Source organism: Lontra canadensis, unplaced genomic scaffold (genome assembly GCF_010015895.1).
Source record: "Lontra canadensis isolate GAN:19392208 unplaced genomic scaffold, GSC_riverotter_1.0 scaffold34, whole genome shotgun sequence".
NCBI lineage: Eukaryota > Metazoa > Chordata > Mammalia > Carnivora > Mustelidae > Lontra > Lontra canadensis.
Window position 1 is genome coordinate 6479351 of NW_022631028.1, and position 16415 is coordinate 6495765.

The window sequence follows — 16415 nt, forward strand, 5'->3', positions numbered from 1 at the left end:
CATTCAGCCCCATCCCACTGCTCTACCAGATGAAGATGCTCTGTTACGGAAGGTCCGTTTCTGGACTAATTCCATTCCTGATTGGAAAACCTGAATCTAAACACATTAAATTGAGAGGGTGGTATTCGGTAAAATCTTGAAAGTTCTGCTGACTTGTTCATTCTAACTCTCAAGGACGGAAGAAAACAAAACCAAAAGAGAAAATAAACCAATAGATGAGAACAGAAGTGAACATATCTTTACAGCCTCATCTACAACAGCTTTCTCTGGGGTGGGGGGAAGCCTCTAAAATTAACAGAATGTTCCCAATATCTTGCTTTTCTTTACTTACTTTTATTGGAATGATAAACTGTCTGCCTATCCTTGCCATAGTAACATATGTTAATGTATATTTTAGCCTATATTCAGCTTTCTCTTTCTAGTTTAAAAAAATCTTTCATTTGAAATTTTTTGCAGTTTTCCAACATCAAGCAAAAAAATAAAACAGTCCTAATTGGAGTTTCATGAAATCCATTTCAGGGCCAAACAATAGTTTTCTACTTGAACTATGATCTTGAGCCAGGACTTTACTAAGAGCTCACTAGTGTTTTTTGGTTCCTACAATATTTTCAAAGCGAAGAGAAAGTGTTTGAGTATATTTTTACCTAGGACCACAGCTTGTGGTGAAAGTGACAAGGCAGGGGTTCCTTTTCTTAGGGTCGTTCATGCCCTTGCTTGTTGGTTTTTTGCCAATAATTGTGAGCAGTGCATAAGAAGAAGCAAAACTTCATTTGGGCATTTTTAGTCCAAGTTAGAAATGCATAAATGAGAAATAACCCTAGTTGCATGTAATTCAGAGATGCTGGGAATTAGATAAAGCAATCAGCGGGTCTTAGAAACAACACAGTGGTGGACAGAGTATAGAATCAGGAATCTGGAGATTGGAAGCTGTGCCCTGCCCTTAATGGGAGATAAGATCTTCGAAACATTCCCCTACAACTCTGAATTTTAATCCTGCCCGTAATAGAATGAAGGGACCAGACAAAGTGACTTACAAGGTTTCTTTGGGCTCAAATATTCCACGGCATGAACTTATTTTACAGTTCTACTTAACCAGTGGTCTCTGTCCACCACCCATCCCCTCCTATTCAGTAGTTATCGAACACTTGCACCACGGTGGGGGGAGAAGGGATAAGAACCCCCATTCTAGTGGTTGCCACTTTCCTGTATGCTCCAAAGGGAGGACCAAATAAATGGTTCCCTGGAATGCACAGAAAATGCTCTGGCCTGGAATTTGGAATGTCAGGGAATATTTTAGATCTTCTGCTTAAAAAATATAGTTTCTGATTCCCAAACAGACTGCATTGCAAGAAAGTCTCACTTCTAGAGAGGTTCTACGGCCTTTGTCTAAAGAATAGGGTCATCTAACATGAGCCCCTGGGTCACCATAATGCCAGTCTGAGAACCAGGTCAAAGGACTACATTTTGGTTAAGATTATTCCTTTCTACTCCTTCAGATCATAAGAAACCTTTACACAGAATTAATTTAGACAGTGCTGATTCATTTCTCAGGCCACACTGTGGTGTTACATTATGCCAAGGGTGTATTACCCCAGTCCCTATTGTGATGTATTTATTTCCTTGATGTTTCTCTTCTGTACCCAATCCTACCCACTTCCTCCACAGACTTCCTTCTATACCCAAGGGTTTTGCAGTCTCCTGAATGAGACAATTTCCTTTGTTTTCTAAAGTCAACCCAGACTTTCCTCCCCTCCTCCATCTCCGACATCTACCTATCAGAAAATAAATAAATAAATAAATAAAAAACCCAAAAACAAAACTGAACACTCAGATTTAAACTTGATGAGTTTACCAACACCACATTACAAGGGAGGAAAGGGAAAAAAAAAAAAAAGCTTCCCTTAAATTAGGATGTAGAACTTCCTATGATAAATCATACAAGTTTTATGAATTAATTAACAGCCATACCCCAAAATGATATTGCCAGGGTCAATGTGTTGAGCTGCTGAATTCTGATAACATTACATCTTCGCCATAAACTAGATTCGGGGACAGAATTCAGTTTTCCTGCTTCTTTTTCCAGGCAAAGCAGGGAAGAACATTGATGGGTCCTTTTAGAAAGGCTACTAATGAGTTCTAGATCCAACCCCACAGAATCTTTGCTGCCAAGAGCTCACAAAGATAGAGAAGCGGCCACCACACACATTGTACTGACGACATGATTAAACACTGAAAATCCAAAACCATTTTCGTGCTGCTTACTGACACAGTTCCTGCCCTCTCCCTGTCTTTTCCTCGAGCCTTGAAAATTAACAACCACAAAAAAAGAAAGTAAGAAAGAAAAAAACAAGGGTGTGTGGGGGAAGGGAGCGGTAAGGTAGAAGGACACACTTCAACCACAACTGATAAGTTCACAGTAAAAACAAGAAATCAGCCTTTTAGGACCTTTAAGGGAGCAGAGATCGCATTTAAAACAATGACAGGAAAATGCTCCAAAAGGTAGGTGTTAAGGACCATCTTCGTTTTGGTGTCAAACTGGAGCAGAGCCAACTCTTTTTTGGAAAGAGTAATTTTTTGAAAAGAGCGGAGATAAACTTTCCTTGGAGTTTCCTTTTCTGAAAGTCAAATCCTTGAATATTAGTACTCAGAGGACTCCGCCCCAGTAAAATATTAAAATCTGCCCAAGATTTTGCTAAGAAATGCCAGTGAGAGCTCACGAAGCACCATTACACTGTCTATAGTCAGAACATTGTAAGAGAAATTGTTCTTACCTCCGAACCATGATCTCGGCTCATTTAAAGGGACTGGAGAGAAGGTGCAGGACAAAAGACACATGTATTAAGAGCTTGTGATGTATGTGTGTGTATGTGTGTGTGTGTGTGTGTGTGTGTGTGTTTTCTCCAAATAAAAGCTGGTGGAAGTAGGGATCTGAAAACCCTGACGCCTTCCGCTGCCATATAATCGCAAGGAAATGACCTTACCGTTTTGTTGCTTTGATTAGAAACAAAAGCCTTTCAACATGAGTCAGGAGAGCAATGGGGGAAAAAAAAAAACCACTAAAACTTCTGCTATTTCTTTTGGCTACCTAGAATTTCTCTTCATTACATGTCTAAAACACATGGTGAAATGTTGTTGACTGTTCTCTAAACTTCACCGATGATGCATGAATGGGACGGATCATTATTCGGCGATGGGCTAAGCGATCAAAACTCCACAGGTCAATTTTGGCACTTCAGTCTGTATATATCCTGCACAAGGCAGGAGACTGAATGCATACGCCCAGAAGGAATACTGAACTCAACTGTGTCCCCACACCCATTTCATGCCCCTAACTTTTATACTCAGAAAGAAACTCAGAATTCCATGAGACAGCCTCAGAACTATCAATCAAGAGCAGAGATGCCAGTCACAAACAAAAAAAATCTTGGCAGGATGGCTATGGTCTCAAAAATGGATTTATTTCATCATTTGCATTGAACAGAAGCATTACTATTGAAATTACTGAATGCATAGGGAATAATAGCAGTGTGTTATACTCCAAGGTGGGGCAGAAAGAAAAATATACAGAATCCAGGAAAAATAATAGACCTATGTGTTATTTTTAGAATGGTTAAGTAAGAGCTTGTGACATGGTATCATGCTCCATCTAAAAAAAAAGAAAAAGAAAAAGAAGCTTCTGAAATTTTGTGCAAGTGTGTGGTACGGTTAAGGATGTGAATTCTAGAGTCAAACCTGGGGTTTTATAGCTGTTTGTCCTTGGGAAAGTTACTCGACCTCTCTAAAAATCTGTTTCTTCTTTAGTAAGGTGGAAATAAAAATCCCCATCTTATTAGGCGTGTTGGAGGAATTAAATGAAATTATGCATACAGAACACAAAGAATTTGCTTGGTAGATAGGCATATAGCACATGTATTTAATGAGGAAGTCTTCCCCACTTCCCTCTACCAAAAAAAATATCTTACCCCTGAGTAGTGAGGGAGTGGCTTTACCTTGAAGTCCTTTCAAAGACTCTGATTACTTTGAACCACAATACACAGTCTGGGAAGACACAATAGCATAAAACAACCTTGATCAATGCCAAGTTTGGATGCTTATTCAGCTCACTTGATAAAATCAGTGGAAAAGGTGGCAAAGAATTCAATATAGACTTAGTCATTATTTGTGGGCGTGTGATCTCACAACTGGAGGGGCTGAATGTTAGAATAAACAAGTTACTTATATATCACTTTTTTTTTAAAGATTTTATTTATTTGTTTGACAGAGAGAGACAGTGAAAGAGGGAACGCAAGCAAGGGGAGTGGGAGAGGGAGAAGCAGGCTTCCCGCTGAGGAGGAAGCCGGATATGGGGCTCGATCCCAAGACTCTGGGATCATGACCTGAGCCAAAGGCAGACACTTAACGACTGAGCCACCCAGGTGCCTCTATATATCACTTTAAAAGGCTATGCAGGGGTGCCTGGGTGGCTCAGTGGGTTCAGCGTCCAACTCTTGATTTTTGGCTCAGGTCATGACCTTGGGGTCATGAGAGGAGCCCCATGCTGGGCTGTGCACTCAGTGGGGAGTCTGCTGCAGATTCTTTCTCTCTCTGTCCTTTCCCCTACTCACGTGATCTCTCTCTAAAATAAATAAATATTTTTTAAAAAAGTAAAAGTGCATGCAGCAGGTGGTTATGCCGGGAGACCATGCATGTGCACTTACAGGATGGATGGGAGAAGGAAAAAATGTCACGCAATCATTTTCCCAGTGAAATATCACCTATGGAGATCCAAAAAAGTGCTGTTGCTCAAATGTCTGAGGCCAGAGTGAAGATGTGGTGGGTATCCACATCCTAGGAGGACAACTCAAAGACGGGCTTCTGTCTCAGGGCCAATGCACAGGGGAAGGGGCTGAAAAAAACCACTGTGTAAAGCGGGAGAGCGCCAGGGAACAATCCCTCAAATTCTCAATCTATAGAACACATGATCTGAAATCCTAAAAGGAGATATTCCAATATGTAATCTGCATTCCTAAATTTGTATGTATTCAAGTTAGCTCCAAACATGTGTACTGAATCCTCTTACTGGGAAAATGGAGAATTACTTTATATTTTGGGGAACCTTCTATTTGTGTATATATGGCAGTAACAACTCCATAAATGGCAGCTTGTCTCACTGGGTTAGAGAGTCTCCTGAGAGAATCAATGGGACGTTGCCAGCTGTATGGGGAGAAGTTTCTCATGTTGAAGGACAATCAGAGTTTTGATGACCAGTTTCAGAACAGAGGCAACAGGACAGGCTAAACCCTGGAGGCCAGGCCAACTTGAAGGGCCAAGAGAAGGCTGGCATTCTAAATACAGGGCAGGGACAAGGCCAGGTTCTGGCCATGAGAGCATGTGGGAGGGTTAAAATGAGAAGACTGTCGGAGTGTCTGTTGGTTTTGCCTGTTCAGAGTCTGATTCATCTCTTCCTTATCACAGATCTCTGTTTCAATTTTTCCCTCCCATCATGTAATGAACGTATGATTCAGAAATAATGAAAAAAACAAAAAAAAACCCAAAACCCCTCTACCCCATAGTCCTCAGTTATAGGGATCATAGAAGTATGTTTGGCTTTGTTCTAGAATTATAAGTTTCCTGCAATGAGTCTGGGGCTACTGGGGTATCTCACGCCGGGCAGAAGAGTGGGACATAGACTCCAAAGATGTCTGCGTCACTCTAACTCCCACTTGTGCTCAAGCTAGTTTTAATTTTTTTTTTAAAGAATTCGCTGATCTCTACCTCTGAGACCAATTATGCATGATATGTTCATTAATCGAATTCAAATTAAAAAAATTTTTTTTAAATTGAAAAAATGAATTCATTAGCAAACAAAACACATCCATTTGTGGGAGGACGGATAGCAATATCAGATACCACTAACCAGGTGGCCAACACTGCTCCACCATGGGCGGGGGTTGCTTATCAACCCAGAATTGGGGAGCTTGGGGGGCTCTGGGTGCAAATCACAGGGTGGTCTGGGCGCCAGTGATTCCATCTTAGGGAAAGTGATAATTATCCTGCAGTACTCAGTTATCAGACAGAAGTTCTGTGAATCAATTAGACACTGGCCCTAGAAAACTGGAATTCCAAGGCCCAAAGAGGAAGAGCAGCAAAGCTCACCCCACATCCAACTTGAAACAAGTCTTCCCAATGGCCAGGCAGCCAGACAGTGGGCAGGGACGAACCACTTTAGGGAGCCCTGGAAAGGAGTCCCAGCAGAAAGGAAATTATACTCTGGAATAGGTCCCAGTGGCATAAGAATGTACGTGAAATGATGTCCACAAAATCAAACTGTGACACCATCACATGACCAGAAAACTAACTGGTGAGCCCGGACAAGCATGCTGGTGACTCGGTGGGGATTTCTACCACTGCTGCAAGCGGGACCCGGGAAATACGTCCACTAGTTTAAGGAAAACTATACCGTAGCACAGTCTCGATTTTCAAAGGCATAGAGAGTCTTAGCAATCGTTGTGAAGCGCTTCCCCCAAAAGATCACAGAACACTTTATGTTCCTAACGAATGCCAGACACACCCCCACAGCCCGTCACAGGCAATGTACTGGTTTTCTAAAACTCTGATGGCTGAGCCTCGCTCTGAACCATCTGTCATCAACCAAGAGGGCGACCTCGACGACCAGCTCATCTCCTAAATTCAGTAAGACCTGCACTCAAGAGAGGTGTGTTTTTCATCCTGCTCTCCTTCCTCCCCTAGAACTTAATTCAGGTCAGCCCAGATACTCACTAAGCACCGTGTAGGAGAAGGGCCTTGCGAAGGAAGTCAGAGATTTACAGCCTAGATTGGGATTTCACAAGGAGAGCAGAGTGATCATTATATTTTTAACCTCATGGCCAACCCTGCGGTTGAAAAATAATGCATCCCTTTCACACACGTGCCGGTTTCTGTTCTTAATCTCTTATCAATTTGCATATCAGAGCTCTTTGGAGACCTGCTGTTTCTTAGATTTGCTTTCACTCCAATAACTATTTTTTGGGTGTCTATTAGGTGCCAGGCTTAATGATAATGAGCGTACGACCAGTATAATTCTCCAGGAGCCCATGCTCAGAAATGGCCCAGGATTGAGGTCATTCTCTGCTGTCTTGTAATTCCTAATACAGGGAGCCCCCACAATTTCTTTTTAGCACTAGGACTTACAAATCATAGCCTGGTTCTGGAGCTGGTTCTCTGGGTACTAGGCTAGGTGTTGGGGGTGCAGGGGTGAAAAGGAGAGACATCCATGGGGCACAAGAAATTAAAAAAACCCCACACAAATGGATAAATAAAGGTAGTTTCAGATGAGGGAAAGACCCATGTTTCAAGAAAGCAGGAGGACGTAATAAAGAAAAATGGAGGATGCTGGTGAGGGCGAGCTTCTGGGAAGGCCTGGAGGGATGAAAGAGCCGGCCACATGGCTCCTTCTCTGCCTAGTTCAAGGCTATGTAACATACAGCACACGGCAAACTTTCACCTAATCCCGTGAATGAATAGAACTTCTGTTTTCAAAGGAAGAGTGCCGAATACAGAAAACGCCTTCATAACTTATATAATTTAGTAGAAGCTGGGACAGCATCGCTGGCCGATAAGGAACATTTGAAGTTTATTTAAGGTCTCCTTCAGGATCACATGTTGTAGCCGTTGGAGTGCGGGACACCATGTCCAGGAAAAACAACCCTGATGGAAAAGTCTATTACTCATGTTCCCCTCCAGGAAGAAAAAGAGGGAAGTGTCTTGTTCTAGCCAGATTCTCTTGCTTTCTTTACCCATAAATGGCAAAACAGAGGTGAAAAGACATAGGGAGAAAGGTAAGCAATGTCTGTCACTTTTTGTGACTTCTCCCTGGGTATCACCACAAGGCACATGCAATGTTTCAAGGGATGGACAATACTGAAAAATCTGATCTTATCTCTGTGTTTGGAAAAAGGAACCAAAAAAGGCCTTTGAAGTTCAGAAGTCATCCAAAAGGCTCCAACATCCATGGAAAGTGTATGTATTCACTTCTGTCTAATGTTCTCATTTTAAAGACTACATTCAATGAAATAATAACCCAGAGCCCACATTTACTGAGTGCTAATTGGTACCAGATACTAGGTCCCAGGCTTGATGAAGATTATCTCCTTTCATCCTGACAGCAGCCCTCTCCCTCTGACAAATGAGAAACTGGGTCCTAGGGAGTCTGGCACCCCCTCCCCCACCCCGAGTTGGGTGTAGAACAGGATTCGAACCCGGGGCTTACTTTTTTTTTTTTTTTCCAAAGATTTTATTTATTTGACAGAGAGAGAGAGAGAGAGATCACAAGCAGGGAGAGAGGCAGGCAGAGAGAGAAGGGAGAAGGAAGCAGGCTCCCTGCAGAGCAGAGATCCCGACGTGGGGCTCGATCCCAGGACCCCAGGATCATGACCTGAGCCACCCAGGCACCCCCCTGGGCTTACGTTCTTAAACACAGCCTTTCCGTTTGGCTGCTAGAGACCATGAGGAATGCATGCAGGAGTGACTGTTCAGGCATGTTGCTGGGTTTCCTTCCTGTATTTCTGCACAATCTGCTGTTTTGTTTTGTTTTCCCCTTTCCCTCTCCCTGTGCATTTCTTTAAAAAGCAAAACAAAACAAAACTTTTTATGGTGGAAAATTTCAAGCACTTATGAAAAGTGACAGATTGGGTCAATGAACCCACACGTGTCCCTCACCCAGTTTCAACAGGCATGAACACACAGCCAGTCTTGTTTCATTAATATTCTCACCCATTTTCTGTCCTTCTGTCCTTTTACTTTGAAGCAAATCTAAGCATTCAAATAATTTCATCTGTAAATATTTCAATACAAAATATAGGGACTCTTTTAAAAAGCATAGTGCCAATTACCTAAAAAAGTCTCTATCTCTATCTATAGGTATATATCTAAAAATATTCCTTAATATCATCACATTTCCAATTAGTGCTCCAATTTCCAACTATGTTGTTAATGTGGTTTTTTTTCAGGTTTGAACGTTGATGTGAAAAAGATCCACACTTCGCCATTTGTCACTCTTTCTCTTGTGTCTCTATTCATCTATAGGTTCTCCTTCTACCCATCTTGCTCATTTTCTCTTTTCTCTCTCACTGCAATTTATTTATTGAGGAAACTAGACTGCTCATCCTGTACATTCCATCATCTGAGTTTTGCTGACTACATCTCTATGGTGTCATTAAACATGGTCCTCTGTCCACTGTATTTCTTACAAGTTGGTCGAATCTGAAGGTTCAATCAGAGTCCAGTTGGATATTCTTTTACAAGATTGTCTCACAGTTAGCACCTGTGTTCTTTCATTAGGAGGGCCTTCTCTTTTGTAATGTTTGTTCAGTAGGGTAGATCATTTAATGGATTAAGGGTTGCAATATGGTGAATTTCTAATTTTATCACCCTTTACTTAATTAGCTGGAATATTTCTGTAATGAGACCTTTCCCCTTATCTACTGATAGGCTACCCAGTGATACAATTCATCATAGGAGACACAGAGCATATGTCTGATTCTTTACTTACTAGTTTTCAAAATAATGAGTTGGCACTTCTAATGGTGGCCAAAATATATTTTTTTAAGTATTTATAAACACGTGCATTTAAATATATTACACTGTGTTTTTTAATTTAATTTTTAAATTTTTATTTGAGAGAGAGAGAGACAGAGAGAGAGAGCATGCGTGGGGGTTGGGACAAAAGTGGAGGAGAGAACTTAAGCAGACTTCCCGCTGAGTGTGGAGCCTGATGTGGGGCTTGATATTCTGACCCCAAGATCATGACCTGAGCCACAATCAAGAGTCTGATGGTCAATCGACTGAGCCATCCAGGTGCCCCTGTATGTGTTTTAAACCATACTACCCTACAGTCAAGACTACTGCCTTTACTGATGCTTGAATTGTTGAGTCTTGGCCAACAAGGAGCTTGAATCAGCTCCTGGGGCCTTTGGCCATGACCCTAGAAGTCTCTGGTATCTTCCTGCTACCTGGGATAAAAGGTATTCACTTGTGTATTCACCACCCACAACCCGTAAATCATCCACTAGTGCTTTTTCTTTCATTTTTAAAAACTGTGTTATGATTTCTATATAGTAAAATATACGTATTTTCAGTATTAACAATTTGATTGATTTTCACAAATGTATATACTTATGTCTCCATGGCCCCGCCAAGATGTAGAATATTTCCAGAAAACTACCTCTGCCAATCTTTCCCCATTCCCCACAAGCAACCATTGTTCAGATTTAGTTTTTCCAGTTCTAGAAATGTACGCAGATTGAATGTACAGTATATAGTCCCGTATGCCTGCTTCTTTTGCTGATCAAAACATTCTTGAGTTCACTCACGATGTTGCATATATTTGTAGTTTGTTCATTTTTTATTGCCGAGTAGTATTCTACCTCATGAATATATTGTAGTTTATTTATCCCCTCTCTCATGAATGGAGACCCAAGCTATTCTCACTTTGAGGATATTATAAACAAATATCCCATGAACACTCTTTTACAAGGGGTGTGTGTGTGTGTGTGTGTGTGTATGTATATGAATGTACATGTTTTCATGTCTTTTGATTAATACATACAAATGGAGATAGTGGATCATAAGGCAGACATATGTTTAATTTTTTAAGAAACTGCCAAACAATTTTCCAAAAGGCCACACTTTTTTTTCACTCCCACCAGTAATGTATGGGAGGTCTTTGCTATCACTTGGTATTATAAGTCTTCTTAATTTAACCACTCCAGTAACTGTGTAGTGATAGAAACATCTGGATTGAGTACAAGTTAGGATGATAACTATATCATCTGTATCATAATATTTGATTCAACTGTAAATAGTAATACCAAACACTTATATAATATTTAATATATATATATAGTATATACTTAATATACACTGGATCCTGTTCCCGTATTTATAAGTGTATACCCAACAATACATTTGAGGCAGGGACTATTACCATACCCATCTTTATTTTACAGATGAGAAAACAGAAGCAGAGAGAGGTTAAGTAACTTACACGAAGTCACACAGTGAGGAAGTTGCAAATGGAGGATCTGAAATTAAACACCTTGGCTCCAGGTTCAGGCTTCTGACTTGTACGCTCTTTTGCATCTTGCAATTATTAACTAGAATCCCTTCCCTTTCTCTAATATTTTGCTGCAATGCTAGCAAATATATCCAGTCAAGACTACTGTCATATTAATAAGGAAACTGTACTTTATAAAGAAAATACTTTTTTAAAAAGAGTTTTCTTTTACTTCTATCCATCTTACTCTGAACTTAAACATTTTCCTTTCGCCAATAAATCTCCAGGTCTTTTCCCATTCTTTCCTCAAAATTTTCTTATTTTAAGCACTTTTTTAGTTGGACAACTCTTCTGAAAGTCCTGATCTTCAATCCCGAGTGGGTATTACATCAGAAAACTTATTGTAGTAAGTAATTAAAAAAAGTGAAAATAACTTTCATAATATAGATCGATGGGGCCACTGAATCTTGGTTTTGGCTTATGATCTCAGAGTCATGAGACCAAGCCCGCCTCTCATCTCATGACTATGAGATCATGACTTGAGCCCACCTTGGGCTGTGAGATCAGTGAGGAGTTGGCTTGAGATTCTCTCCCTCTCTCTCTGCCCTTCCCCCAGCTCGTACTCTCAATCTCTCTCTCTCAAAGAAAGAAAGAAAGAAAGAAATCTTTTAAAAAATGACATGGATCCATTATCTCAGTATCTAAGGGTAGGCTTGTTCCAAGGTTGATGAGGTCTACATTATTAGTAATGCCATCAAAGTTCCAGGTTCCTTCTGTTTTTCCACTCAGCATGTTCTCCTCAAGCTAACATTTCCTCCTGGTTACAGTATCACTGTCACTCTTCTGGGCATCACATGCCTACTTCCAAAGGAGGACGATCTCTTTTTAAGAGTAAAGAGAGCGTCGCAGGAAATGCATCAGCAAACTGCCCTCCCCTGCCACCCTGGGTCATATGTTTATGCTAAACCAATCAGTGGCAAGAGGAAAAGGTCATCATGGAGCCCTAGGACCACAGTTTCACAATCTGTAAACACAATAGGGAAGAGCTATCCTTAGCTATCCTAAGCTATCCTTATGGCAACTTGAGACCCTGCACTGGTGACCTGAGCCTTGAACAGCCTCATGAACGTTGACCCTGAGAGCCACACCAACATTATCATTGTCTGTGTACTGTATCACCTGAAGAGAAGTTGGGAAGCACTGGTTGATGGACCAACCAGGATATTCCCAAGTTACATGGAGGGTGATAATGATTCCTGACCAAATCAAGCCTCTCAGGATAGAAGAAGGAAAAAAGTGGCTCTTGGAAGCAGGCTTAGAAAACAAATAGGAAACAAGAGAATCCACCAGGGGCAGACACAGCCAGGATCATGTCATATACCCATCGTGTCTATGTGGCTCCCCACTGCTGCCTGGATGGTTCTGACTTTCAAACCTTCCTTTCTCCAGCTCACCAAACCCGTCCCCACTCCTTCCCTCCTCCGGTTCACCACACCACTCTCCACTCTGAGTGCAAGGGTGTGCAGGTATCTGGGAGCCAGGTCGAGGCCCTGGCCCTGTTCCCTAGTTGAACTGGAGTGCAGGCAGAGGAAGATCTAGCCTCCTTGGCCACCATGGTAGGAGATCCACACCGGGACCTGCCTTCTTGCCATTTGCCCGGTGGATGCCTCCAGAAGGGAGATGGTATGCTAGCAGAATGCCAACGTGAGAGCTATGCAGTTAAAACATGACAAACGCCCTCTTTGAAGGGCTTCCTGTGGCAGTTCTAATTTACCTCCGGGGGAGGCCGGCCCTGGTGGAACTCCATATGGATACAAATCTGCAGGTCAATCTGCCCTCACTCTTGGGGCGTTATCCCTTGAATAACACGACATTAACGGGACCAGCAGTTTCCATCATCTACGTAATCAGTTCTGGTGGCTCCCAAAATGGGACGAAAGACAGCTTCATGATCGCTTGTGGCTATGAAATCTCATTGAGACAATTCAACTGGGGCAAAATTATGTTTAAATTAATAAATATGGATTTAGAGGGCCAGAGAAGCTTCAAGGCCTTGGGCATCTAAGATGAGAAAGAGAAAATAGATGGTGCATCATTCTGTTCTCCTGCCCCAAGCTTTATCCCCTATTACAAAATAAATAAATAAAAGCCTTGGCGAGCCCTCTTCCAGCTTCTCTAAATGAAGTAGAGAACATTTACAGAAGAGATAAAACAAAATTGCTGAAATCCACTCGAGAGTGAACAGGGAAACCATAGTATGACACAAACATAGAGCAAATGTAAAAAGAAAGATGTATTCCCCGCTATTTCTGAATCTTTAGACTGTAGGGCATGACGGAGAGGCTGAACGACAATTTATCTTTATGATACTTGGATTTTAATCGGCAATGCTCTACATAGACTTATTTTAATTCTACAGAAAATTCCATACCACTCTGAGATGACAAACCTTTTCTAAGACACAAAAATTTGCTCTCAAGTCTGGCTTCGAAAACATGCAAACCACTTGATTCTGTATTAAAATGCAGAATGTGTTTCTCCCGATGTTCTCAGGCAAGAACAATCCCAGTGTTCTGAGCATTATGGCCCTCAAGAACGTTATGAAAATTGGAGAGCTCCACTAATAAATGAAATAAAATTTTAAAAAAAGGTATAAGAGATAAATTTTTGGCTAGGAGAATGGCATAAATCAAAAGTTATTGGTGAGGGTATGGAAAAAAAGAAGGGCTCTTGTTCCTTCAACAGTAGGATAAATTGGTACAACCTCTTTGGAAATCCAAATTCCTTCCTCATAAGGTATTTATTTACTTTACAGAAATTCTTCCACAAATGTTTTTTATACAAAGATGTTCACTATAGCACTGTCTTAATGAGAATTGGAAATAACCTAAATAGGGGATTCATGAAAGTAATTATGGTACAGTCGTACCATTGAATATACAACAGTTACCAAAAGTAATGAGATCAGTATCTAAATATGTAAGTAAATAAATACATTTTAAGATAAGATGTATATATGATGGTCTCACCTTTGTAAAAAACTTATATTAATATAATATGTATGCCACTATACATTTAAAAAAAAATCTCATGAATATATACCACTGATAAAGTAGCTTCACTTTTAAGCCATGCATTTTCGGGTACCTGGCTGGCTCAGTCAATTGAGCATCCAACTCTTGGTTTCAGCTCAGGTCATGATCTCAGGGTCCTGAGATAGGGCCCCATGTTGGGCTCTGTGCTCAGTGCAGAACCTGCTTGAGTTTCCCCATCCCTTCTGCTCTGTTCCTCCCCCCTGCTCATGTTCTCGCTCTCATATAAATAAATTATCAATAAATATTAATTTATAATTAATAAATAATTATTAAATAAATAAATTATTTTTAAAAATAAGCCATGCATTTCTATAACAATTATACTTATGGACTTTGGTTATTTTAATGATGAAAAAACTCCACGGTACTCATTTAAATGAGTACAGATACTAGATTTTATTCAATAGTAACCACATCAATAATGATTAGTAATCATTAAAGGGACATACAAGACCAACACTTGGGGGGGCCATACTTCATTTTGGGAGCAGTGACACACAGTTAAGTGGGACAGATTCCTGTTCTCCAGAAGCACTTTTCACAATAGCCTGGTTCAACTGTGTTAAGTAGGAAATTTTACAAAGTACAAAAATTACATAAAGCCTTGCTATAAAAAATTTAAATTCAGAATTATGAAAGTAAAAGAAGTGGAAAGCTCTCCCTTCAACCATTTACATTGCCCAGGGGTAAACAGTATTAACGGTTTGGTGTATGTCTTTCCAGCCCTGTTCTCCCATGGAAAGGAATATATAGACACATTTCTTGGGTAATGTTTATATCTGTTTCTCTTTCTCTCTCTCTCCTCTCTACACACACACACACACACACACACACACACACACACATCTCGTGTCTTGTGCTGTTGTTTTTACTCGAAATTATCTCCCCAACAATCTGGGGAAGCTGTGATCTATAGCTCTACTTCGTTCTTCCTCCCGATCTCATGGAATGCCATGGGACAAAGGAATTACCATTGTATCATGCATTCTCCTATTCACGTCTCCCAGTGGTTTTCTATTTCAAATAATGGTGCAATGAAAATCTTGCACATACACCATTATGTGACAATATTCTTAAGATGACTTTCTAAAGCAGAAGTGTTTGGTCAGAGAGGGCACACCTCTCCCATTTTGATTGGATATCACTAAACTTGCCTCCAAAAAGTTGTAGCAGCTTACCTTATTTTAGGTAAATTTACCGAGACAGAAGAAAAGAACATCCCATTTCTAGCATGTTTGTTCTTGTCTTTTCTGTCTATTTTAGTGGTTGGGGTCTTTTCCTTAAACTATAATTTATTGAGTTCTTGTCACACCCCAGGTGTGGGGCTGAGAAGTCCCACAGCACACTCCCATTTAAACCCTCCAACAATACTAGGAGATATCATGTCCCCATTTCATAGATGACAAGACTGAGGTTCAAAGGCATTAGGCATCATGCCCTGGGCCACACTGCCAGTCAGGGATGAGGCACAGGATCAGGGCTCACATCCAGCTGACTCCAACAGCCTCAGATCCCAAAGGATATGTGTATATCCCTCATAGGAAATAGATAAAGCCTTTCATCTCATTACAAGGTCTATTAAAACAAACAGATGTCATTAAATACCCGTAAATAATGAATGAAGCTGCTTTGGCATAGGAAGGCATAGCATTGCTGTCCACTTCGTCTGTGTTTTACTTTTTCTTTCTTTTTTTAAAAAAGATTTTATTTATTTATTTGATAGAGAGATAGAGAGTAAAAGTAGGTAGAGAGGCAGGCAGAGGGAGAGGGAGAAGCAGACTCTCTGCTGAGCAGGGAGCCCGATGTGGGGCTTGATCCCAGGACCCTGGGATCATAACCTGAGCTGAAGGCAGACGCTTAACCAACTGAGCCGCCCAGGTGCACCTCATGGATGTTTCTTATCATCCCCTCCTCCTGCCTGTAACTACCCACCTGGTCTTGCACAGTGTGGATGGTTGCTGGGGAAGAAGGAGAGTGGGCAAGCACCACATTGTGAGCGACTTGCATTACTGCTCCTTACTGAAATCCTCAGTCCCCCCCCGCCCCCCATTGTGGCAACATGCCATGGCCCCATTTCTCAGGCAGGGGAGCCGAGCTGGAAGGTGACACAGGCCCTTCGGCACATAGGCAGCTCTCCGGTTCACTAGTTTGTTATCTTTAAGCCAGTGGAAACAAATGACATTGTTCACTAATTTTCACTTGCTGAACTTCATCAAAATGGATAACAACTTCCCATGCCTTAAACTTAAAACTGACAGCAACTTCCTAAAAAATACCATCCATTATGG

The 16415-nt window shown here is 41.0% G+C and overlaps 1 protein-coding gene across 5 annotated transcripts in view; it reads right to left on the reverse strand.

Moving 5' to 3' along the window:
- The window catches only part of FRMD4B (FERM domain containing 4B), a 221065-nt gene that overhangs the window by 141664 nt on the left and 62986 nt on the right, over positions 1–16415 (reverse strand). Inside the window, exon 1 of one of the 5 annotated variants that reach the window (XM_032867368.1) lies at positions 3963–3981. The exons of 3 other annotated variants lie outside the window; for them this stretch is intronic. Coding sequence is in view for 1 of the 2 variants with exons in the window: in XM_032867365.1 (XP_032723256.1) it covers positions 2772–2795 (24 nt within the window). In the remaining variant the exon portion in view is untranslated. Of the gene's footprint in view, positions 1–2771; positions 2825–3962; positions 3982–16415 lie in introns of those variants that run through there. One more of the 5 variants, XM_032867365.1, reaches the window with a different exon arrangement.